Source organism: Orycteropus afer, unplaced genomic scaffold (assembly GCF_000298275.1).
Source record: "Orycteropus afer afer isolate SDZICR_OR568_19922 unplaced genomic scaffold, OryAfe1.0 scaffold00334, whole genome shotgun sequence".
In the NCBI taxonomy this organism is placed as follows: domain Eukaryota; kingdom Metazoa; phylum Chordata; class Mammalia; order Tubulidentata; family Orycteropodidae; genus Orycteropus; species Orycteropus afer.
Genome location: NW_006921921.1, coordinates 3,577,715 through 3,604,403, shown reverse-complemented (window position 1 = coordinate 3,604,403; position 26,689 = coordinate 3,577,715). Strand labels below are relative to the sequence as shown.

Below are 26,689 nucleotides of genomic sequence, written 5' to 3'. Positions count from 1 at the left end.
CTCTCTCTTTCTCTCTCTATAAATATATATATATATATATACTTTGCTGGTTTTTGTGTTTCTCTAGAGAACCCAATCCAACACAGCATACATAGCCAGATTCACAAAATAACACCCGACCTTTTGTTTTTATGTGCCACCATAGATAGGCTTTGTTTTGGTTACCTCTAATGCTGCTCTGACAGGAGATATACCACAGATGGGATGGCTTTAACAAACAGAAGTTTATTCTCTTACAGTTTGGAGGCTTTAAGTCCGAGTTCAAAGTGCCAGGCTCTAGGGGGTGGGTGAAAGCCCCTCAACCTTGGGCTTCAGTTCTGCCTCCTGCTCCCGGCCCACTGAAGCTAGAGGCATTTCTTCACTCAGGCAGGTGCTGGCTGCTGAGGCTAACAAACCCAGGGTCGACAAGTAAAAATGCACAGTCCAGTGTTACCAAACCACACAGCCTACCATTAATTCAAGTCCATTGAAAGTCCCAAGATTAGCAGAGCATGGCAGACTACTGAAATGAAGAGTTGGCTACATGCAGGGTTCAAGTGTGCCAAAAAGCTATAGACCATTCCCAAAGCTGCTTCTTATATATGGGAAGCAGACCACATCCTTAAAGCAGCTACTCAGCTGCTTATGGTAGTATCCCACTATGGAGCTGATTGCCAGTCTCATCATGAGGAATAATTACCATCAGCTACCCAGCCACTCAACCAGGTCCAGCCAAGTTGACACACAACCTTAACTACCACAGGCTTCATGAAGCATTACTAGCCACGGGGATGAAGAAGTGCTAGGCAGGCAATCACCACAGTAAGCCTCAATGGAACTGCCAGGGGGGCTATAGCCACCTTATACCAAAAAGATGTTGCTGCTGGAAGTGCTGAGCTCAGTAGCACTGAAGCGGCATCATCTACAGATGTACCTGTGACACTCTCTTTGGTACTGTTGTTGTCACATCAGCAAATATTAGTAGCAAGGCTGAGCAGGTACTGTGGAGAGACAATCCCTTCATGACATGGAGCTGACACCCAAGATACTACAAAACTTCTAATTAGTTCCCCAGCAGGATCCATAACTGATTGGCTCAATTACCAACAGTGGGTATGAACCTTTGTCTACATGTTTATCAGTGGCTTCAACTTGTTGATTAAAGAATTAACAAAGTCAAGCTTGTTGCCTCAGATGATGACATCTTACAACACTATCAAGGGATATCTAGCGCAGGTACAAATAGCACTATCATGTTCCAGTTATGTCCCATCATTTATAAAGGCCACCAGCCCATTAAAGCTAAGATGAAAACCAATGTGGTAGTTAAGGTAGTTACATATCAACTTGACTGGGCCTGGTTTTGAGTGGCTGGGCAGCTGGATGTAGTTATTACCCATGATAAGACTGATAATCAAATCCATGGCAGAATCTGCTGTGAGCAGCCTTATGGATGTGGTCTGCTTCCAGTATATAAGACAGCTTTGAGGAGTCTTTACCTTTTTGGCATGTCTGAACTCTGCATGTAGCAGAGTCTTCATTCAGCAGCCTGCCATGTTGTCTACTGATTGAGGCTATTTCCAGACTTGAACTAGTGGCCTGCCATGTTGCTTGCTAATCTTGGGACTGAGCCATTTTACTTGTTGACCTTGGGTTTGGCAGCCTCAGCAGCCAGCAGCTGCCTAAGTTAAAAGAAGCCTCCAGCTTCAGTGGGCTGGGAGCAAGAGGCAGAGCTGGAGCCCAAGGTCAGGGGGCTTTCACCCAGCCCTAAAGCTGGCACTTTGAATTTGGACTTCTAGCCTCCTTAACAGTCTAAGAGTCTAAATCCCTGTTTGTTAAGACCTTCCACTTGTGTTATTTTCTATTCAAGTGCACTAAAGAACCAAAACAACCAAGTTTGAAAATGCAGGTGCAATGTGCCACTCAGCAGTTGCCAAACTAGCAAACTTAAAAATACCCTCTGTGTTCCAACTGCTGCCAGGGCTGGACAAAGCAGCCCACTTCTTCCTACAATGCATTAGTAGCTTCTGAATGAATTCCTGATGCCACAGTTACAATTCCTGTGATGGCAGCAGCCTCTGCCCTGCCATATTTAGGGCATGGGCTAGTTCACATTCTCTCATTAGTTGGTGTTGCTGGATATGACAAATGAACCCATGCATAAAATAATTAAAAGTTCTGATTTTGCTAAAAATTTCCACTATCCTAGTAAAGAAGCTTCTTCCACGCACACATAAATAAAATCCCTCCTCCTCAATCTTTTAGTCTATGGATTTCCCATCCCTATACCACATCTGAATCAGGATCATTGTGTTAAAGGTTTATTAACTCCTGCTATGCATAACAGATACATTTACCAAATAATAGATGTTTAATGGCAAAATTCCACAACTACCAAAAATTGGGCTCCTACAGGGATCAGGAAAAGCACCTTATGGTATGGTCACTGCACCTTCAAAAACTGTTTTCTTAATGACCCATATTTTCAATAGCAATCTCCAAATAACACTGTAATTGATATTCTTCAAATGCAGGCAACAAAAAGATATATATACCAACTGAAAAACATTTGGATAAATGAATCACTTGTTTCCACTTAAACAGGGATTTAACCACACTGCCTCCCAGGCACTTCCAAGACCTACTAAGAAATGCAGAATAAAATGGCAACAAATATTCAAAGCTGTTACATGAGGAACACCACTGATTCTGAATAGTACTGTGTGTACTTGAAATTACAAGTGAAAACTAGGAGCTAGAGAAGAAAAAATATTTAACTAAGTAAATAAAGCCTGTAACTGAATGTTGAAAGATTTTTGCCTGTACATTGTTCTCTAATTCCTACCCCTCTTTCAGCATTTAGGTGATGCCCTGCTTACCACAGTAGAGACACCCTTACTTCTGAGTCCAGTCACAGGGGAAATTGTTTAGAATAGGGATACCACTCATAGATATACCAAACCGTTTCTGTAATAAACCATGTTAACTGAATTTATTTTTTCCACAGTCTTAACACTGCATACTCACTGTTCTGCAAGGTCTGGACAAACAATTTCTCACCCCCTCTTCCCCCACCCTGCTTAAGAGCAAGAGTCCCTTATGTTCCCTGAGCTCCCAGTGGCAGAGGAAGCAAAACACGTATCACAGAGCATCGTAACTGGCTGTTCTATTACCAAACATGTTTCATGAAATCAGAACTTATTAACATGGTCTTAAATGGTATTTAAGAAAACACTTTCCCATGAACTCGTGAGTTTGCTTTAAGAAAGGATCATGACAACTTTATAAACTTCTAAGAAAAAAAACATTACAGAGTAAAACAATTTTTGACCTTGAAAATGTATTTTTTCACTTTACAAGGTACAATACATGCTTCTATTTGGATTTTAAGGACAAAAATCTTTATTACGAGTTTGTGATCATAGCCTCTGAAATTTCAAAAGTTGCCACAATATTTTTCCAGTCCTGTAAACTCAAAGATATAACTCCTTGTTTCCTGCCGTGGAAACTGGGATCATTCTCCTCATCCATTTGGTTAGTATTAATTGGCTCTAATATTGGCAACCTGTCTTGGTCAAGGCTTATCCTTGCAAAACCATCCCTTATGATGAAAGAAACATAAAATATATTCTCCACAGTGCGAGAGAAGGAGTTTGGATCAACCACAAACTCAAAATATGACACAGGAGTATCAGGATACTTTTTAAAGTAGGTCTGCAACAATCCCAAGATTCTTTCTACCGCTTTTTCTGTCGCCTCTTGGTTACTACTCAGGTCCATCTTCCTCAACTTTGTAGGCATATCTCCATTTTCTTCCATTTTGCGAACTCTCTGCCGTTGTCGTGGCTTTGGTGCAGAAGGCTCTGACTTGACTGACCCAAAAATGAAGTGGAAATTTTCAGCTCGCAATGTCCAGGACATTGCTTCCTTTTGTATTGTCTCCCAGAAGGAACGAGCTACGCTATTATCACGGTCGCCTAACGCTTCATATCCCTTTTCCAGCCTATTGAGACCCACAAATGTAAACAGAAAGTCACAAAATGTTACTTGATTAAAAAAGCTCATATCAGAGTTTAACTGCTTTGCTTTTTCTTTACCCAAATCAGAAGCCAAAACGAGAAACTGGGCATCGAGAACTGCTTCTCTTGTTCGGCTTACTCCATCAAAGAGGACGTTTGCTTCTTCCAGCGCCTCTGTCAATGTCTCGTTCGCTGTGTTTACTATGTCATCACGTTGCTGTTGAACGTTATATATGAGCTGCCGGTACTGCCTGCGGATATTTCTACATTTCTCTTCATCAGCCACATGCCCTAGGAGGAATGGATCTATGCGTACCTCCCCAAAGCTGAGGTCTTCAGAGCAGCTATCCACCCCCACCGTCACCTCCACCTTCATCGGTTCCTCATCCAGACGCTTCTGAGGGTACTTACTGCCAGTGATGGTCAGGACTGGCTCCTGTCTTTTTCCTTCGCTTCCCCTCAGAGAATCTTTTTCATCAGACATGTCAGCAACAGATGGCACTTAGCTAACTGCCTTCACGTTTCTGACGACGGTGTTAACAGAAGCTGGCAGTTAGAGCGGAAGAGGACCACGACCAATGCGTACTAACGGCCCGCTCCGGCCCTCCTTCTAGGCTCACACAGCCGCTGACGTCACCGCTCTGCACGCGGGCACAGAGCAAGGCCAGCATTCGCAAGCAAGCCTGCAGCCTGGCGCAGAACGCCACGAGATAACCCTGGCCAGCCACATGCTTAACTACGTGCTCAACGGGCAGACTTGTATTTTGTGTTTACTAGGAGTATAGCAACTTGAAAAGAAGTACTTCTGGAACTTCCTGTGACAAAATTTTTGGGGGGACCGATGATCAGCATTTTAAAAGTTACTGCGATACACTGCGGTTAGGTCGACCTACATTTTTCTTAAATACAATGATTAAAAGGTCTCTTTTTTTTTTTTTTTTTTTTCAAAATAAAAAAATGGAAAAAAAACAGCCTAAAAGATTGGCTGAATTAAAATTGCTTGTGAAGCCAGGGATCTCTAAAAGGCTCAACTCTCAGGGCTCATTTGCAAGGAGGGGGTTTGGAAGTTGGTGAAGATACCATACAGATGTAAATTGGGTTAATTATCTTCACGGGCCCTCAAAAGCCAAATCTCCACCAACCCTACCCCTCAGGTAGCTATGGGGGTGGACCATTACTCAAGAGAGGAGGTTTTCCACCACCCAAGGGCAAACGAATTCATAGGTGGTTCTCTGATAAATAGCTGTTTGGGGGTAAGCTTGCTAAAGGCTACCCACTCTACATAGATAGTAAATACCTAAAAGGTAAGCAAGGGGCCTCGTGGCAACATGGTTAATCGGGTGCTAACCCAAAAGGTCAGTGGCTAGAACCCACTAGCTGCTGAGAGACAACAACAACAAAACACATTGCCATGGAGTCACTTCTGACTCATGGGTCGGAACACAGAAGCAGACTCCCTCCTACTGGTTCAAAAGAGTCTTTCGGTTAGCAGCCAAACGCTTTAACCACTGCACCACCAGGACTCCCTGCCATAAAGATTACAACCTAGGACACCTTATGAAGCAGTTCTTCTCAGTCATATAGGGTCGCTACAAACTCCACTGCACACAATGACAACAAAAGGCACACCAAATTATGAAGATTTTAAGCACAATCTATTATAAGGATAAAAAAGAGAATGCTGTATATTGGCTAACTAATATGCAGTGGAAAATTCACCCAGCTGGTCAATGGAGGCACTGGAAATTCACATGGGAAGGAATTCATTTTGTTTTTAAAGAGACTATGCACACTGAATTTGCCCTTCAAAAAAAACCAGAACCACACTCCACCTACCAGTCAATTGCTGGCTTTAAGAAACAAGGAAGTAAACCAGCATCCAGAATGGTTCCCTAGATGCTATCAGCATAAAGTTTCTTGCCAATGCATGAACACTAAAACCTAGTATTGTTGTTGTTGTTATTTGCCATCGAGTCGGCCCGAGTCGGCCCGGCTCATAGCCACCCCTCCTTGGGTTTCCGAGGCAGTAGCACTACAGAAGTAGGATTGCCCAACCTTCCTTCCGAGGAGTGGCTGGTGGGTTTGAACCACCAGCCTTCTGGTTAGCAGTCAAGTGCCTTAGGCACTATGCTACCAGAGCTCCCAAAACCTAGTATTAGGTGACTCCAAAAATCCTTATGGTACCACTATTTGTCCACAATTACTTTGTAAGTGGAGGTGATTCAGGAACAAAGCATTTGTCAAAAACATTGTGGTTATTTATGTTTATCTCTTCCCTATTACAGACTGTTGTTGCTGTTGTTGCTATGAGTCGGACTCGACTCATAGCAACGCCTCCTTGGGTTTCTGAGGCAGTATCACTACCGAAGTAGATTGCCCCATCTTCCTTCCGAGGAGTGGCTGATGGGTTTGAACCGCCAGCCTTCTGGTTAGCAATCAAGTGCCTTAGGCACTACGCTACCAGAGCTCCCTTACAGACTGTTAGCTTCTCAAAAGCAAGAACTTTGTTTTCTTTCATTTAAAGAACTTCTTTTTATATCTTCCAGGCATAGCAATTTTCACATGGAGGTACTCAAGTATGCATTGAATGAATAAATGCATGTTGATTAAAAACTGTTGTTCCAGCACCCATTGGAAGTTACATGGATAAGAGCTTAAATTCTAAAGCACTTGATTTGTAGAAGGCTGCTGTCTACAACAAGAGCGCTAACTCCATTCTGACTCTCGACATAAATTCAGACCCCATTTGAGTTCTTTATGTTACATCAACAATATGGGTATGCTTTTAGACAAATCCTGGCAAGCCCAGGGAGGAGCAGCTTGCCCTCAGGAAGAATGCAGTTGAAAGTAGGAAAGTGTTTATACAAAGAACTAGGGAGCTTGCCTGGGCAGTCCTGTAATGATTTACCAAAAACAGCCATTCAGATGCATTTATCCAGTTTAGCTAAATGTTGGGGTTCTGGTATTGTCTTGTAACCACCTTGTGACTATGACTTAGGGTCGCATGATCAAGAGTCACAGGGGCACATGATCAAGAGTCATACACAACCACCACATACCATGAAAAAAAAGCCCAATGTCATCGAGTCGATTCTGATGCACAGCGACCCTATAGGACAGAGTAGAACGCCCCATGTTTCCAACACTGTAAATGTTTACCAAACCAGACAGCCTCATCTTTTCTCCTGCAGAGCAGCTTGTGTTCAAACCTTGAGGTTAGCAGCAAATGCCTTAACCACTGCACCACCAGAGCTCCTTATCACCACATAACCAAGTAATTAAAACCCCAGAATCAATTCCTGTAACCTTTTAACCTATAATTTACATGTATCCTTATGTTTCCTTCCTCCGCTTCCTTTCTGTAGTCGCACCTATCAAATTGATGAGCTGACCAGCCACCAATCACAATCTTATGATTTTCTTTGTTGCCTACAGTGTATAATGAACACCATGGCTATGTTCAGAGGATTCCATCGGCCTTTGTACTGGGCACATGCTGACAGTCTCCCTCATCAGGATGACTGTTTTTGTCTTCTTCCTGTTTCAGTCTTAATAAAAGGGTCTCTACAGTTGATTAGAGCTTTAATTCTGAAGCACTTGGGTTGTGGAAGGCTGCAGTTCACAGGGGAGCCCTAACTCCATTTTTAGTTTTGACCCAAGTTCAGACGCCATTTGAGTTCTTTCTCACCTTTAAACCAACATGGTGGCTGTACATAGACACTTCCAGGACAAACCTGGGGGGGGGGCAGTTTGTCCTCAGGAAAAGCGTGGTTCAAAGTAGATTATGTTCACACAAAGAACTAGGAACTTGCCTGGGTGTGTCCTTTTCTAATTAAATAATGGTTGGGGTCCTGTTATTATTTTGTACCCACTTTGTGGCTATGACTCAAGTCGCATGGTCAAAAGTCACATCCAGACCACCACCTAGTTAGGCTGTCAAGGCTCAGAACCAATCCTGTAACCCTTTCTATCTTCAGTTATGCACAAATCCTAATCATGGTCCCTTCCCTGTTTCTGTAGGCCTACCCGCAATAATGATGTGCCACCCATTATGATTCTGTGATGATTTCCTGTTTCTAATCGTATATACTTAGCCCCACGGCCATGACTCAGCTGACTCCATTCCGTTTTCTGCGTACATTTTGATGGTTTCCCTCATGCTGGATGATTGTCTTTGTTTCATCTTTGTCCTGTCTAAGGTTTAATAAAAGTGTCTCTATTGAACCTGTTTGAATCTGGGGTCTCTTTTCCCCTACCACAACAGAACATTTTGTATCTGGAGTTTTCTGCCCTAGCACTATGGGAGCAAAAATTAAGTTCACAGACTAGTGGAAAGTAATAGATCCTACCTACAACAAGTAAAATTTGACTGCTTTTCAGAAAGAGTCAGCTTTATCCCACTCTGGAATAAAAGAAAAATCAAAGAAAAATATAGTTGGGACTCAGGATCATTAAACAGCCATATTTTCCCTCAAGTCTGGCAATTATAAAACAAAGGTTACATCTGTTTTAAATCTTAGGTTAAAAACCTATAGTTAAGAATTTCAAAACTTCAAAACCAAAAATACTTGCTCTTTGTTGACCATATTCTTGGGAGTTGAGGTTTCCTTTCCATCCTTCTAATATCTACTTTAAATTCAATAAAGGCAATTTATTTAAAAAAAAAAAAAAAAAGAAGAAAGAAAAAGAAAACCTCCAAAATAGAAGTCAGCCTTCCCACCCAAAAGTATTCTTCTTTCTCCTGGCTCAGAGGAGGGAAAACAGGCTAACACCAATTTGCTCCATACAGAGACTTTCATCTTAGAATTTCAAAATGCTTCAGAAAAATAAACTAATTCTCTCAACCTACTTAGAAAATATTGTTGTTATTTGCCATTGAGTTGGCTTGACTCATAGCAACCCCTCCTTGGGTTTCTAAGGTGGGGTATCACTATGGAAGTAGATTGCCCAACCTTCCTTCCTAGGAGTGGCTATGTTGTTGTTGTTGTTGTTTGCCATCAGTCGGCCAGACTCATAGCGACCCCTCCTTGGGTTTCCCAGTAGGCAGTATCACTACGGAAGTAGGATTGCCCAACCTTCCTTCCGAGGAGTGGCTGGTGGGTTTGAACCGCCAGCCTACTGGTGAGCAGTCAAGTGCCTTAGGCACTTTGCTACCAGAGCTCCTTAGAAAGTATTAGTAATAGCATTTACAGGGATTTCTCAGGAGTTAACAGCCCACACAATTTGCTCAGAGCCACAAAACACATCAAGGCAAGTATGTCATTACTAAGCTGTGATTTCCAGGGCTGAATTCATTCTATGCTAGGTCCCTGACACCAAGAACAAGTAACTTAGATCATCCTCAGTCTTAACTGTATTGCAGTCTGTCTTGTTTATCTGTCTTTAGAGCACAGGGTTTTAGATACTACTACAAAGTAAATCTCAAGTCTAATAATCTTCCTCTAGCCACTCCTCGAAAGGATGGTTGGGCATTCCTACTTCCGTAGTGATACTGCCTCGGAAACCCAAGGAGGGGTCGCTATGAGTCGGGGCCGACTCGATGGCACACAACAACAACAACAATCATTTAAAGAATAGGATTTCTATGCTTGTGAACCTGTAAATCACTAACAGCTCAATGTTCTCTACAATACCACACCAATTTTATTTCCTTGGTAGTTTGCCTATCTGCTAAGTTTACAAGTAACAGCAAACTATTTCCTATTGCCAAAATAAGGCATTCGCTAAACAGAAATGTTAACTTTAGAGGCAAACAAAGGATTCAGACACACTACTCTACCTAGCATGTTCTCTCCTCCTCTTTATTCATACACATGCACTTTTGCATATACACATCTTCACTTCTACCATCTACTCAGAGATTTTTACATTCTCCCTTTTTTTCCCCAAAATTTATCAGATACAAAGGTATTCTGATTTATAATGAAAGTGAATGACTCTATATTTGCAACCATGTAAAACATATACATGTGGAAACAAGGACAAGACCATTAAAATAAAACTTATACAACTGAAGAATTTGTACTGATTTTTCCAAAAGAACCTTTATGTATTAAAAAAAACTTTTCCCTAAAAGAAACAACTAACTTGAAGGTGTGATTTTCTAATCTAAGGTGTAATTCCTGTTGTTGTTGGCCATCTAGTCAGCTCCAACTCAGTGACCCTATGAACGAAACACTGTGTGGTCCTGCACCAACCCCGTAATCCTTGCTGCACCTGAGCCCATTGTTGCAGCCACTGTGTCAACCCCTCTCACTGAGGGCCTTCCCCTTTTTTGCTGAGCCTCCGCTTTACCAAGCATGGTATCCTTCTCCAGGGAATGGTGCCTCTGACAACATGACCAAAGTAGGTGAGACGAAGTCTGGTCATTCTGGCTTCTAAGGAGCATTCCAGCTCTAGGTATAATTCCTACGATTATTTAAATGAAGCTTAAAAAGAAGGAACAACATACACCATTTCCTCTGGCTCCCGCGCTCACCCACTCTTTCAGGAGCTGCTGCCCAGGGCATAATGTGGCCCTCCACTTCCTTTCTTCTCTTCGGGTTTTTCTCCTGTATTATTTTGCAGACCTTTTTTTAGGAGTTCAAATTCATTGACTGGGCACAGTCTTAAGCTCTTTCCTACAACCCTTTGGACTCAGCACAAACATTATGCTGCAGGTCTCTCTACAGCCAACTAAGAAATGTCACACAGCGTCTACGATCTTTTCCAGTGGGATTTTATTGCAAAACTAACCTGCAACAAGTAGATTTTTTAAAAGCTCTTTTGAGTCAAATCCAGGAACCAGTTAGGTTTGAATTCTGCTCTCTAACTAGATACACCCACCCTACCCATGCTACCTCCCTTCACTTTCCTTTCTTTTACAGCAGCTTTTTCACCACATCCTATGAAGGGACTGTTAATACTGAGCTCTGAAGAGATGTGGTAAAAGTCCTAGTTTGATTTGTCTGTTTCATTTTAATATCCTTTAAGGCTATGCTTGTGTGTCTGCATGTATTTGCTGTTTTGCTTCCTAGTATTAAAGGACACTGTTATTGATGAAGGCAGATCTCTATTTTTAAATTAAGTCTCTGAAATAACCCTGCAAGGAGATAAACATGGGGCTCAAATTCTAATTTATTAACTACCAGAATGATCTTAGGCAGGTTGCTTAAACTTTCAGTCTCTAGTTTCCTTGTTTTTAAGATGGGATCACTACTGCTACAAGAAGCTCTGATGGCACAGTGGTTAAGTGCTCAGCTGCTAACTGAAAGGTCAGTGGTTCAAACCTATGAGGTGCTATGTGGGAAAAAGATGTAGCAGTCTGCTTCTGTAAAGATTACAGCCTTGAAGCCCTATGGGGTAAACCCTGTTCTGCCCTTGCTGACTTGTAACTAACTTGATGGCAACAGGTTCTTGTTCTTGTCCTAAAGGAATGTACAATTTAGTTGGCACAGAGGAATGTACTTCAATTCAGCAAGCAGCTAGTGAACAAATGCCTACGATATGCCAACACTATGCTAGGAATACCAAGATTCACATGGGCATCGCCCTAATCACAAGCATACAATTCTATCAGGGAGCGCAGGCCCGCATTCCAACAGCAGTAACAAAGGTGAGTGCCAGAAATGTGAGTCCGCTACTGTGAGCTTGGCACACAGGCAGGCCTGGATTCCAGTTCTGGTTCTGCCACTTAACTAGCTGTGTAATCCTGGACATGCTGCCTCCATTTTCACATCTGTAAAACTGGATACTATCTCCTTCATAGGACTGGTGTGATGATTCTCCCAATTAAGTATTACAGCATTTAGAGTCTAGCATATGATAAGCATTCAAAGGCAGCTACTCACATAATAGGCATGTTCACTTAACTATCTGCTGAACTCTACTACAGAGCTAGGACTACAGATACAAAAATTCACACTAGTTATCCACCCTTGACATGTAAGCCAAAAAATTATCCCTGGCAAGATTCCTCCTCTAGCAGAGATAAGGATCTGTGGGAAGGCTACAGTGGAACAGAGGAGGGAAGGACCGGTCAAACCTGACCTTATACTCTGAACATCAGATGAAAAAGTGGGTTTGGGCAGGAAAAGAAGTCAGGAATTAAAACCGAGAACAAAATAAGGGAGGGCAATTCCCGGACTGTAGCTACAACAGCGCCAGGAGCCTCCAATAAGGAAGGGAGCTGAGCGGGGGAGAACCAGAAAAGCAGGTTGGGGGCCAGACCCTAGAGGGCACAGAATACCAAGCTAAGGAATGTACACTTTACTTGGATTCAGATCTAGGCCAGGGAAGCAGCAATCAGGAAGACGACTCTGGCAACAGAGGGACTGGAAAGGCGGGGAGGGAGATCAAAAGTGGGAGACCAGTTAGAGGCTGCCAAAATGGTTTGTTGTTGTTGTTATGTGCCCTCGAGTCAGACCCGACTCATAGCGACCCCTCCTTGAGTTTCCGAGGCAGTATCACTACAGAAGTAGATTGCCCCATCTTCCTTCCGAGGAGTGGCTGGTGGGTTTGAACCGCCAGCCTTCTGGTTAGCAGTCAAGTGCCTTAGCCACTATGCTACCAGAGCTCCCCCAAAATGGTTTAGGCAAGAGGAAATGAGCACCTGAAATCCTCCAGCAAAGGTTAATAGAGGCAGTGGGCAGATGTATGGGAAAAAGTCGAGTCCTGGTAAGTGAATATAGATAGGAAAGGCAGCAGAAAATCGGAAGCCTGGCCCACCAAAAGAATAGTGGCACTGCTGTGAAAGAGCAGATACACAGCAAAGAGATCTGTGATGTCACTTGGTTGAGGTGGGAGAAGGGAGTACTGGATTTCAACCTAGATTCAACCACTAAAATTTCACTGTTATCCATTCCAGATAAATTCATTCACTATCCTAACAGCCTACTCTTCAAATTTTGTTTGTGGTCATTACCCCCAAAAGTTCAAATTCTCACTGAGGCAAGCGATCACCACCACATCCAGGTGCTGCTGGGCCGAGTCCGAGTCAATCCCGTGACTGTCAGAGTAGAGCTGTGCTCCACAGGATGCTCAGTGGCTGATTTTCCAGCTAATGGAGATCACCAGACCTTTCTTCTGAGCCGCCTCTAGGTAACTCAAACCTCTAACCTTTTGGTGAGCAGCCACACTAGTTAACCATCAAACAGGCACCATCCAAGGGAGGCTGTTTACTTCCTTCATATCAGGTCTCAACCCTAAACCAGAGCAAGGGCAGCTATACTACTAATCCCCCCAGGAAACAGCATTATCACAAAGAATCAAAAGAAACCCAGTCTTCTGTTAGTTTTGGGAGTCTGGTAGAGTACTGAAAAAGGGGATGGTTGGAAAGTTATTCAATTACTGCTTGTTTCCTGATGTGTATTCACTAACAGCCTGGTTTCTAGTAACTTTAGAAGTTAGGCTTGAAAGGAGGAAAGATGATCAGCATTTTTGGTATCTGCCTCCCTGGGCTGGAATGGTAGACAACTGAACCTGTCTATATATGATCACATCTAAGTTCCTACTGCAACTGCCTGCACAATTCATTTCGATGAGAACCACGCACTGTGTTCTACAATCTCTCCTACTACTGACATTATCTAAATTTAGTGTTGCCATTTTTAAGGCAGTTTTTCAAGACAATATACCTCAAACTACAAACACCTTAGGAGCTCCGTGGGCTTAGTGCCTAAGGCCTTTGACTGCTAACCAGAAGGCTGGCGGTTCAAACCCACCAGCCACTCCTCTGAAGAAGACTGGACAATCTACTTCCATAGCGACACCACCTCAGACACCCAAGGAGGGGTCGCTATGAGTAGAATCGATGGCAGTGAGTTTGGTTTTTTTGTTTGACTAATGTGTTAACTCTGTCCAGCACTTAGTATTCCAACAAAGACTTTTTCATTCAGTTTGCTTTTTCCTCTCAACCATCATTGGACATTTATACAAGTGGTTTTAAAACTGGAATCCTGGAGACACTGATCTACGTACCAGATTATAAGACTGTTTGTAATCTTGGGCTTCAAAACTACGATGTTGATGAAAGTCAGATGTCTTCGAGCAATAGCACCTCTATTCACAGTTCGTAGAATTCAGCAGCTCCCCAGGTCCAATTTGACACATGGACACACAAGCTCTGGCCACACGCCGCATATTTCTCTATTCTTTCATGCAAGTCTGAAGTGTTATAACCCTGATGAGTTACCATTTGCTGTTTTCAAACTATGCTGGGAATACCAAGGTTCACATGGGCTTGCTGTTGTTGTTGTCATGTGCCATCGAGTCGACCTGACTCATAGCGACCCCTCCTCGGGCTTCTCAGGCAGTATCACTACGGAAGTAGATTGCCCAACCTTCCTTGTGAAGAGTGGCTGGTGGATTTGAAACGCCAGCCTTCTGGTTAATAATCAAAGGCCTTAGACAGTATCCCACCAGAGTTCCCATGGGCTTACCAAGACTCCCTAAATCTTGAGCATACAATCACATCAGGAAGTGCAGGCATGTATCCCAATAAAAGCAACTAAGTCAAGTATTTGGGTATTAGAGTCCTCCTTTGTTTGTTTTCCCCAATTCTAATTATTTTATCAACTGATCTTAACCAAACTATGCCTATACAGGAAAGCAGTCCCAAATTTGATATTTGTAAGAATTACCCGGGGGGGGGGGGGGGGGATATTTTTAAATAAGAAAATAAAGAGGGTGTATTCAACAACAACTCAGGTAAAGCCCAGGTGTGCAAGTTTAACAAGCACCCTAGAGGCTTCTACACTTTCTTTAAAAAAACCCATTTCCTTAAAGCCTTCATTCTTTAGGTAGTCATCTAGGCTCCCCAGATGCTCCCATTAGGAGTCTCACTACCTCTTTGAGGCCTGAGTGAAAGCAGGGTGGGTTTTCCTGTTGCTGTTTATAGAAAGGAAGGGGAAAATGGAGAAAGGAAAGGCGATATTCATAGAAGAAAAGACAAGGGAGTATTTTAAAGAGTTTGCTCTCCATTATTTGCTTATGCTGCAATTAAAGAATGAAGTCTTACATTTTTTTTAAATGTAAAGGAATGACCCTCAGGATTATAATGCTACTTTTGTAGGTACCCACTTCACTGATTTCTCCACTCACACCTAAAGATCCCTAAAGATTTATCACCAAATGTGGGTAACAAGTAGCTAGAAATCCACAAACCCTTCAAACCAGTAGTATTTAGCCTGTTGTATCTCTTCTTCTATTTCTTAGCACTCATAAGAAACAAAAGTAAATGAAATTATAAATAGCAAAGTGGTAAATTTACTTAAAAGAGATTTGCTAAGTGATTTTTGTTTTAAGCATGCCTTGGTGGTAAGCTTTTCATTCATGGTACTGCACCTCATTAAATAGCTGAAATTAACTATGATCACATGGAAAACATCAAATCATATTAATAAAGTGGGTTCTAAAGCTTATAAAAAGTGATTCTTTTGAGTCCCATAGATGTTAACCAGGAGCATCAGTAGACGTATATAAAGATCAAATGCCTGTTTAACTTTTAAGTGTAAATGGATGACACAGGTAGAGAGAACAGAATAACCAGGAAGGGATATTAATAGACTTTTGTCTCATTTTACTTGCAAACTAAAGGTCTAAGTAACACAATATATTTTCAATAAAGCTAGTCTTATCCTCGTTCATTATTTTCCATTCACTTGCTATTTGTCTTTGAAGTGTTCCATTCCCCATACCCATTCTTCGAAAGATAAGATTCTTTTAGAATAGTGAATGCAAATGTACGTTAATTGTTAATAATTTCCTAAAAGTGCACACACCTAAATATATTTTTACATTTAACTCAGGCCTTAGGTTTATTGCTAAGAAGGCAATGTTCATGTATGAGCTCCAGTTCTTAAAATTTACAAATAGGTAAGAACTCAAACTTTCTAACCCGGTAACCAATCACACATGATGGAGAGCCTCACTCACTAATCTAGGCTTAAACAAGCTTCTAGCCTCCACGCAGTTTATACTCACCAGTGATGTCCCTAAGAGAGGATTTCCATCACTCCAAGAACCGAAAGGAAAATTTCGTGTCCCCTTTTCCCTTCCCTCACTTGTTAGCTCTGAGATAACAACAAAAAAAAGAGAGGCCTGAAGGGAAATGTACTCACCCCGGGAGTTTTCTGGTAGCCTTCTTCAGTGAAGCCTGGGCCCACCCCCGGAATTAAAGAGAAGTGATAGAGGAGACCTGATGAGGAAGGTAAGAATTTCCCCACCCCCTTTCTTCAGTATATCCCTGTTACTAGGTGCCCTCCAGAGGGTTCCGACTATCAGTCTCTAAACAACTCAAATTCAGAAGTTAATACAGCCACAAAATTATTTAAGTTACTTAGATTGAGAGGCGAGAGGAAACTTGGTGGCGCAGTGGATAAGCGCTCAGCCACTAACCAAAAGGTCGGAGGTGGCTGGTGGGTTGGCCTCCCGCTCTAAAGGAGAAAGATATGTCTTTCCGTAAAGATTACAGCCTTGGGAACCCTATAGGGCGGTTCAACACTGTGTTACTGGATAGATACGAGTGGACTAGGCTGGAGGGCAATGGGTTTGGTTTTGGTTGGAGAGGGACAGAGAGGAAAAGGAAGAGGAGACCCGGGAGAAAGGGGCATTTTAAAAACTGATTTTAAAAGATGAAAATAGTTACGTATTCCCACTTCAAGCTTCCCGTTTTGAAATTAACCCATTGTCTGATCAACCTGGATTAACACGTTAGTTACTCCACAAGTGTTTCTTTGCTAAAGTCTAAGGATGTTACAGGTTTGTCCACATAACACTGCTTTGAAGAGGAAGGCTGCCACCACGTTGGGCTCGTTGAATTCATTCCTGGTTTAGGCGATAAAAGAAACGTTAATATCTCCTACCTTCAAGGTCTGATCATGGCCGCCTATCTCTCTCCGTTTCACAAACACCACCGGCACTTCGGTTTCGGGGGTCAATGCCGAGAGCGCTCTTTCCAGGCCCTGCCCATCCGCTGTAGCACAAAAGCAGAGTGGAGGCTGTAAAGTCTTTCTTCCGCCGCCGGCGGCGGGAACCGCGGCGGGGCGGGGCTTCCGGGGCCCGGGGCCTTCCCGGCTGTGTGCCCTCGGGCAGCGCGATGAAGCCCTTGCAAATTAGCAGGACTTGCTCCATCTCGATCAGGACTAAAACCCACAATCAGACTTGGATTCTGGACTAATCCCTAAATTAACTGAAAATATGGCCTCAAGGCTAGCTATAAACGTCAGCGCTCTGGTCAGGGATAAATTATAGCAAGTCTCTGCCAAAATTAAACGTCCTCTTTTTCCAGTAAGAACTTAAGACAGAATTCCCTCAGCTTTCACAGAACGCCGCCTCATTTAATTTGTCTTTGAACTCTGCATCTAAATCGAATACTAAAATGTTTTCTTGAAATTTGAGACCATGAGGCAAAATTACACTCTGCCCATTTAAGGGTGCTTGTATTTAAGAACTTTGATACATCAGTAAATGAAAATTCTAGCTGAGACCAAGTATTAATAGACCCACTATTACAAAAGGTGAACTCAGAGAATGAGTCAGTGACAGAATTAAAAATAGAATCCAGTTACACTGACATCAGGCCCATTCATGAGACTAGATCAACACTCAAGCATATAAATGTTGGCAATAATGATAAAAGCAGCTAACCCTTCCACTGTGCTTTGTATATATTAACAGTTAATCTTCACAACTAGCCTTTTGAAGTAGGTATTTTCAGGCCCCTAATCCATTTCATAAATAGGTTAACTAAGGCACAGAAAAGGTATGTAACATGCCCAAGATCACCAAGCTAGTTAGGAAACAGCACAAGCAGGACGCAAAGCTAGGCGGCGCGGGGCAGGTTGACGCTCTTTACCCACTACCCAGCACTGCCCGATACCCTGAGATAATAACCACCGGACTGCTGTTTCAGCTGCCCACTTCCTGATCTGTGTCAGACTGGGCAAGTCACTTGACCTTTCCCAGCCTTGCTTTCCCCACTTGTAAAACATGGAGATGACATGTTTTGCCAGCCTCTCAATTTTTCTGGATTAAATGATGTAAAAATTCCTTGGAAAGGCATTCTTATATATTTACATTTTCTTAATATTGTCCAAGATCTGCCAATCTAGTCATTAGATTATAATCTCCATTTCAAAAGTCGTGTACTCAGAAATACAAAAGCCCATTTTCTCAGATATTCTAAAAACTGTCTCCGCAAAGATTTGCAAGAGGAAGGAAACCATGAACAGACAGGCGCCAGTCTCACCTACCATATGCTGAAGCGTTTAACTGACCCGGGTGGAACATCCCTGAACGCTGCCCAGCTCACCTGCCTGAGAAAAAGCCTCATCGCCCTACTCTAGATTCATAATGCACGAGCAGGCACAAAGCTCACACTGCAAGCAAACAGTCCCCAACGTGCTCACTTCCACAGGCGTGGCGCTTTGTCTGTTTTCAATTACCGCAGAGCTTACATGTATGCGAGCGGTCAGACGTCAGGTTCTTCCTCACAAGCAGGCTCACCTTCGTCTCGGAAGCAAACGCAGGACTGAAGCGAACTGAGGTGAAAGGGTTGCTGGTTTCTAGCAGCGAGAAACCACGCCTTTCTCTGAGCCGGCAGGCAAGCAGCCAAAGTCAGAATGACAAAGCAAAAATCCACTCCTCGTGCAGCCCTGGCAACCTACGCTAATCCTACACTAATCAGTTTGGCAAAGTGAGATCTCTTAACTGGGTGACACCATACCCTCTGCCTGCTCACAGAGGTCTCCGACGCAGGAAAGGAGCAAAAGCAGTTTAAGAAATGCTTAGAACCAGAACCAAAATGTATGTGTGTGTTTAACTGAGCCAAAAGCTGAACTCAACGCCCTAAAGCGGTTGCTCCAGAACTTTGCTGCCCTTAGAATCACGTGAGCATCTTTTAAAAATAAGGCAGCCGAGCTGCAGACATTCTGGTGTACTTGGTAGGGGTGTGGCCTGGGCATCAGAGTTTTCGTGAACAGTAATGTTTGGGATCCATTACGTTAAAGTAATGGATTAGTCAATTTGGCAATTCCCTAAAGGAAGTTACTAGGCATTTTAAAGAAATGTCTAGTCCATTCTGACTAATCCCCAGAAGTGATGATATATTATCACCAACACATAAATTCCCCCTTGGAGTACTTCCTGTTTATCGCACTCAGGTTTTGCCTCAACCCAAACTGATAATACATTTAACTACCCAGCCATGCACTGCCACCTGCAGCTGTGGAAGTGAGCCATGGACTCTAATACTGCCTTCTCCTGCTGGGATTCTTACTCAGCACCTTGCACTAGGTGGTGCTACCAATATTTGTTAGATGAATGAATGTCTTTCCCACGTCTTTGGATAATGCTGTACTCAGGAGCATACTCAGCTGTAAGGGTTGCAGAATCCTTGGGGCTGCAAGCAGCGACACCTTCTCTGAACCACAGCCGCTCCTGTGAGCCCCTTCCAAGGCTCAAACTGCAGGCATGGGTGAGCTGCTTGCCTTCTGAATGCACATGCAAGCACACATGAAGATGCTAAGCTGACACCTTCCCGACACGGCAGTTCTTTCAAAAGCATGTCTTAGGAAAGAGAGGGATTTTAAAATCATTTAAATTGAAATAATGTACTAACAGCAAGTGATAAGGACTGATTTCAAACAGCCTTTCCTGAGAAAGCGCCTGGATGGACAGGCAAGCCAGCAAGCCAGCGTTTCCACGGTTAGTATTTTCTAACAACGTACCAGAAAAAGCTGGGTAAGGCTTTTTCACTTCACATAAGTGAGCAAATTATAGCAAAACTCCTTGACTAGTTCATATATTTGTTCTAACAAAGTAAAAAATTAAATTAAAAAAGAATCACCATTTTTAAATACATTCTTCACTTCTTTAAACCATTCTTATTGCTGTTAAGGGGACCCAAGTGTTTTACCTTGTCACGAAATACAGACTAGAACTCAGTAGTTCTATTTAGTTACTGGTTAATGGAAAAAGGAAATTTTTGCTGTAACAAAAATGTAATCATAAGTATACTGCTTTCCCTGAGTTCTGTGAAGCATTCTAGCAAATTATGGAGCCTCAGGGAGTACTGGCAGCCAGCAGGTCAGAAATGAGGAGGCCAAGGACCGTCAGGCTTTCAGCTGGAATCCTGAGGAGGTAAACTACCCAAATGTATAGCCAGCAGGTCAGAAGTGAGGGTGTTGTCTGGAATCCCAAGCTTGCAACTGATATCTGAGATCTTGGGCACACTGAGCCCACAGTTTGGAGAACTGTGCCCTTTAATTTGTGAGGTGTGACCTAGCTCTGGGTGGTTAGGGTTAAGAAGTGCTACAAGTGCAGCTGGTGTCAAAACAGAAGCAGAAAACACTGCATTCATCCATATAACTGGTGTCGGAGAAAGAGATTTGATATATTCTCACAGACCCTCAAGATAAAGTCCAAACTCCTCATTTGTACTGACATGGTAAGGCCCTTAGTCTTTTTAGATCTAGCCATCCACATAATCCCATGATTCTAGGCACCCCCACCCTAGAGTCACCACTCCATCTCACTGCTTGCTCCCTGTAAAACAGTAGGAATAGCAGTAGCCTCAGAACCTATCTAACTTCAGAGGGATAATGTCAGGGATTAGCCCAAAGCTGATCCCTATGAGGTGGAGGTCAGATATAACCTCCACTCTACAATGTTTTTTTTTTTTTTACCAATTCTGACACCATCCCTCCCTCCCAAGGATTCTCTACTTCACTGCCAGGTTCAATAATCCACTGCAATGGCCACAGAAAGCTCAGATTATATTTACAGCTAAGTGGTATATTAAGAAAGTGATAGGGTACAACTTGGGACCAGGATCAACAGGCTCAGGATCAGGAAGCTGTAGGCATAATCTCCCTTCTTCAGTGTAGGACCGCTCTCTCAGCTCATTTAGCTATGCAGGCCTCCTCTTGGTCCTCTCAGGACAGCTCCTCTCAGCCCCTTCAGAACAGCCCTGCTGTCTGTTATTACCAACTACTGCTGGGCCCCTTTCAGGCTGTTGCCACTTTCAGCATCACAGCTCCTGAAGCAGGTTCCTTGCTTTCTTTCTTTTTCTGCTACTTTTTTCTTCCTTCTGCTTCTCTTCCTGCTTCTTTCTGCCTGAAAAGACCTCTGTGGTGCTGGCTGCTTAAATACACAAATTCCTGGTCAATTTCAAGGTATGACACTCCCACTAAGGGTCACAAACTGACCAATCCTTCTCAGTAGGTCACAGATACTCTATCTGCGTAGTAGACTACAGCTCACCTCATTTGCATAACCTATTGACCAATCCCTGCTAGATACATACCAATCACAGGGCAGGTCACACAGCCCAAGACCAGACAAAAAGTATGAAAACCAAATTGTTCACAATTTACTCAGGAAATGTCAACCTGGACAAAAGTTACAAACCCTCTGGGATAGAAAACTAGGGCAAACGTAACTCCTCAGGACTTAGGGGGAAAATCTTTAAAGCTGTTTATCCAAAGAACCAGAGCAAAAGGCCACGTGAAGAATTCATTTCACCAAACTCTCCTTCACAGAAAACAAAAATTTTGAAAAAGTTCCGTGTACCGCCCTGGAGAGAACAATCATGGGAGAAGGAAGGGCTGCTTATGCACTGGGAGATAGCTCAGGGTGCAGAAGAGTATGAAGGGATGGACACTGGGAGGAGGTAACTATGGGGAGGAAGTGGGAGGGGAGCTGCTGCATTGTAAATTTTGGTCAATGACATGAGACAAAGTATATGTGAACTGCTGTATGAAAAGTGAATTTACTCTGTAAATCTTCACCCAAATCCTAATTAAAAAAAAAAAAAAAAGTTTCGTGTACACTGAAGAAGAGTAAAATAGGGTAGAGTGGTTAGGAAAGATTAAAAATGTGACACTTGAGCAGAGACCAGAGTGAAATGAGGAAGCAAACCAAGAGAGTATTTACAGAGAGTATCTTTCTAAGTAGAGGGAACAATAAATACTAAAGCACTAAACTGAGAGCCTGCTTGACCTGTCCAAGAATCTGCAAAGGAATCAGTGTGTCTAAAGCACAGTGAGAAAGGACGAAATGGCAGTGAGGTCACAGGAGTAGCCAGGGGTTGAATTCCAAAGGCTATAGTTTAGATTTTGGATTTCATTGTAAATGAGATAGGAAGCCAGAGGGTCAAGATAAGGGAGGGAAATTATCTGATTTATATTTTTAAAGGCTTGCTCTGCTATGTGAAGAACAGTCTAAGGGTATGAAGGGTTAGAGTGGAGGCATAGACTTGTTAGGAAGTTACTGTAGTGGTGTAAGCTACAGGTGATGAAGGTTGGCCTAGTGATGTGAGAAGATGTGTTCTGAAGACAGACCTAATTGGCTTTGCTGGTGGATAGAATGAGGGATGTTAGGAAAAGAGAAGAGTCAATAATGACTAGAGACTTCTGGCCTTGTTAACCTGGAAGAGGTGACAGTCTTTAATGAAAAGGGGAATATTCAGGGGGGAGGAAGAAAGATGAGAGTGGAAATCAACAGTTTGGGATAAATCAGTAGTGTGGTTTGAGAGATCTACTAGGTATCCAAAGGTAGATGTTGAGTAGGCAGTTGGATATAAAATTTGGAGCACAGGGGAGAAGTCAGGGCTAGCACTAAAAATTTAGTAACCAAATATGAATGATATGGGACTAGATAAAATTATCCAGGGAGTAAGTACATTTAGAGAAGTGAATCTAGTTCAGGACTGAGACCTGGGACATTCAAACTACAAAGGAGAAGAATCTAGCAAAGAATCCAGAGAAGGAGCTAGGGAAAGGTAGGAGGAAAACAAGAGTCTGGTGTCTCAGAAGCCAGTGAAGTATTCCAAGAAGGAGGAAGATCAACTACATCAAGTGCTGCTGAGAAATCTTGCAAGATAAGAACTAAGTCATGGAGGTCACTGCTGATTTTTATCAAAATAATGGGAGAGAAAAAAGCCTAATCAGAGAGGGTTCAACAAGGAACAGAAAATGAGGAAGTGGAGATAGTAAATATAGCCAACACTTTCAAGGAGTTTTGCTTATAAAATGGGACAGTAACTGAAAAGAGATGTAGGAACAAAGAAAGTGTTTTGGATTTGTTTTGTTTTGTTTTTGTTTAAGAAGAAAATTACTCTAGAATGTTTTTATGCTGAGGGGATAATCTGGTGGAGGAAATTTTTCCAATTTTCCGTGGAGGAAATTTTTCCAATTTTCCGTGGAGGGAAATTTGGTAAGCAGGAGTGAAAGGGGATAATTACAGAAGCAAAGTCCTTTGAACATAATACATCTATTATGTAGCATAGCCTTTGAAGTCAAATCCAGGTTCTATCACTGACTACAGAATAAAGTAACAGCCTCTCAGCTTCCTCATTGTCTTTCTACAAGGCTCTCTGTAGTCTCTCTCTCTATCTCACCCAAACCTCCCCTTGATCACTGTGACCCAGCCTTTAAATTTCTTTCAATCACTGTGTTCCCTCCACCCAGAGGGCTTTGCTCAGATGATTTCTTTTGCCTGGCATTCTCTTGCAGGCCTTCCTTACCAAATTAACTCCCAATTAGTCTTCAAATCTTAGTTCAAACATGTCTTCCTCCAGGAAACCAACAGAGACTTCCTTGAGCAGTATGTACCAAGACTCAGCAGTAGGGAAAAAATGATATGTTTTTACATGGGGACTCAGAAGCATAAAAAGAAATAAAATGATAGACAGGTTGGATTCAATATGTAATGGGCCTTGGGATTCAGAAGTGTCTCCCATATATTCTCAGATAATTCTCAAAATCATCCAAGTATTTTACCCATATTACAGAATTGAAAACTGAGGTTCCAAGAAGTTAAGAATCTTGCCAGGGAGTAGTGACTGGGATCTTAATCTTCGGGACCACAGTCACCAGGGACCATCAAGCTCAATTGACATAACATACTACACAAAACATTGTTCCACCTCCTCCTACTTTGGCGAGTAGCAACTGGGATCTTAAAAGCTTGCAAGCAGCCATCTAGATGCAGTGATGGGTCTCTCCTCTTCCAGAGCAAAGAAGAATGAAGAAAACCAAACACGCATGGAAACAATTAGTCCAAGGGACTGGTACACCATGCAATCCTCAGCCTGTATGACTATGAGACCAGAAGAACCAGATGGTGCCCGGCTACCACTGTCAACCACTCAGAGTGGGATCTATGTAGGAGATCCTAGGTAGAGTGGGAGAATAATGTGGAACAAAACTCAAAATCATTTAAAAAAAGAAAAAACGACCAGGTTTCCTGGTCTGATAGAGCCTAATGGAACCACTGAGACTATGGCCCCAAGCTGCCCTCAGGTCTAGAACTGAACCCACTCCTGTGGCTTCTAGCCAAACAAAAGACAGGCATATGAGCTGAACATTTACATTAGGTAGATACATTCCTTGGAGAGATCAATCATAGGAGAATAGAAGGGCTGTGTATGCACAGGGAGACAGCTGGGGTGGAGACTGGGGGCAAGAGTGCATGGGAGGGAAGGACACAGGGAAGAGATAACTATGGGGAGGAAGTGGGAGGGGAGCTGTTGCACCCTGGTAAATTGTAGTCAATGTCATGAGACAAAGTATATGTGAGCTGTTGTATGGAAAGTGAATTTGCTCTGTAAACTTTCACCCAAATCACAATAAAATTTTTTTAAAAAGAATCTTGCCAGAGGTCACAAAGCAGGTAAATGGTGGAGTTTAGATATAAATCCAAGTATGCATATTCCAAGTCCATTGTTTGTCTTACAATTAATAATGTGCAATGAAGGAGCTGTGGTGGCGCAGTGGTTAAAGCTTTCAGCTGCTAATCCAAACACTGGCGGTTCAAACCTACCAGCTGCTCCATGGAAGAAAGATGAGGCAATCTGTTTCCTCAAAGATTAACAGCCTTGGAAACCCTATGGAGCAGTTCTACTCTGTGCTACAGGGTCACTAAGGCAGAATTGACTCGATGGCAATGGTAATGAAGTAAGGGCTAAATGGAGGGAAAAGCAACTTGCAGTGTTGTTGTCGTTGGATGTCACTGAGTCGGCTCTGACTCCTAGTGACGCCTGTGTACAACAGTCTGAAATACCGTCTGGTCCTGTACCACCTGCAGAATCCTTGCTACCTGAGCCTATCGTTACAGCCACTGTGTCAATCTACCTTGTTGAGGACCTTCCTCTTTATGCTGACCCTCCACTCTACCAAGCATGATATCCTTCTCCAGGGAATCGTCCCTTCTGACAACATGATCAAAGGAGATGAGACGAAGTCTGGCCATTCTCATTTCCAAGGAGCATTCCAGCTGCACTTTTTCCAGGACAGATTTGTTCATTCTTCTGTCAGTCCATGGTACTTTCAGTATTCTTCACCAACACAACTCAAAACCATCAACTCCTCTTCGGTCTTCCTTATTCACTGTCCAGATTTCACATGCATATGAGGTGACTGAAAATACCATGGCTTGGGTCAGGCACACTAAACATCTTTGCTCTTCAGCACTTTAAAGATGTCTAGTGCAGCAGATTTGCCCAGTGCAGAACACCATCTGATTTCTTGACTCCTGCTTCCATTGGTGTTAATTGTGGAACCAAGTAATATGAAATCACTCATCTGTCAGTTTGTCGTACTGTGGTGGCTTTCATGTTGCTGTGAGGCTGGAGGCTCACAGGGTCACTGGTGGTGGACAGGTTTCCATGGAATTCCAGACTAAGACCAAAATTCAAAAACAGACTCAGAAAAAGGAAGGGGCCATCCACTTATCAAAGAATTGGCCAGTGAAAACCTTATGAATAGCAGTGAAACACTGTCTTATATATTACTGGAAACACACTGCAGGAACAGAAAAAACAGTAACTTTCTGACAAGGACCAGGGAAGACTTCATCTGTAAAACATCCACCTTGAACACTTCCTCAGAGAACCAAGATCTCTGGGAAGCTTCTCTCATCAAATGCAGAACTAATCCCTCCTTCTTTATTTCTTACTCTAAGCTACATTTGTTTACATGTCTGCCACTTATTGAGTACCTCTGAGTCAGGAGCTTCACATGCTCTCATTAATCATCTCAATAACCCCTGTGATAAATATTATCACCATTTACCTAAGAATAACCCAAGGTTAAGTGACTGGCCCAAGGTCTCTCGCGTAAGCCAAGATTAAAGCCAGTCTGCTTACTGGTTTCTCTCCACCATAGAATTCTTTACTGGTTTTTGAATCCTCAGCACCTGGCACAATGCCTTACCACACAGTAGGCACGCAATCAAGGTTTGAACTCAACTGCCACTTCAGCAGGCTTTTGTAGTGGAGAGGACAGTCTCAGGAATGCCAGTAAATAGGTTTTCTAGGAGGGAGGTGGGAAGCCCTGATTTGTAGCATTTGCTGGTTTCTGTGGTATAAAGAGTCCCACCTTGGCTGATTTCAACCAGTCTGCTTGCATAATTCCTGAATGTTTAACCATGGATCTCTAGAGCTAGTAGGAGCCCTTCCAGCACACTATCCAAAAGCTCAAGGTCATCAAGAAATATGAGCTACTTTCCCCTCTACATCTCTTCACAGCAACTCAAAAGACAAGGATTAGATAGGAAAAAATATATATACATATGAAAACACAAAGTAAATCACTTCCAAGGATGTACTTTCTAGCGTACTGTAAATATAAACATTTAAAATAAAAGAGTTCTACCACTTAAAGGTGTCAGTGAATAATATTAGATATACCATGGACTGTCAGAAGAACTAA

At 42.7% G+C, this 26,689-nt stretch overlaps 2 protein-coding genes across 2 annotated transcripts in view; both read right to left on the bottom strand.

Annotated features, from left to right (window-relative positions):
* TXNRD1 (thioredoxin reductase 1) overlaps positions 1 to 26,689 on the bottom strand; it is a 124,544-nt gene that overhangs the window by 63,996 nt on the left and 33,859 nt on the right. The window contains exon 3 of the mRNA XM_007952399.2: positions 16,841 to 16,950. Coding sequence (XP_007950590.2) covers positions 16,841 to 16,950 — 110 coding nt within the window. The remainder of the gene's footprint in view (positions 1 to 16,840; positions 16,951 to 26,689) is intronic.
* On the bottom strand, positions 3,385 to 4,482 carry EID3 (EP300 interacting inhibitor of differentiation 3). Its single transcript, XM_007952398.1, has one exon. The coding sequence runs from the start codon at positions 4,480 to 4,482 to the stop codon at positions 3,385 to 3,387; it is 1,098 nt and encodes a 365-aa protein (XP_007950589.1).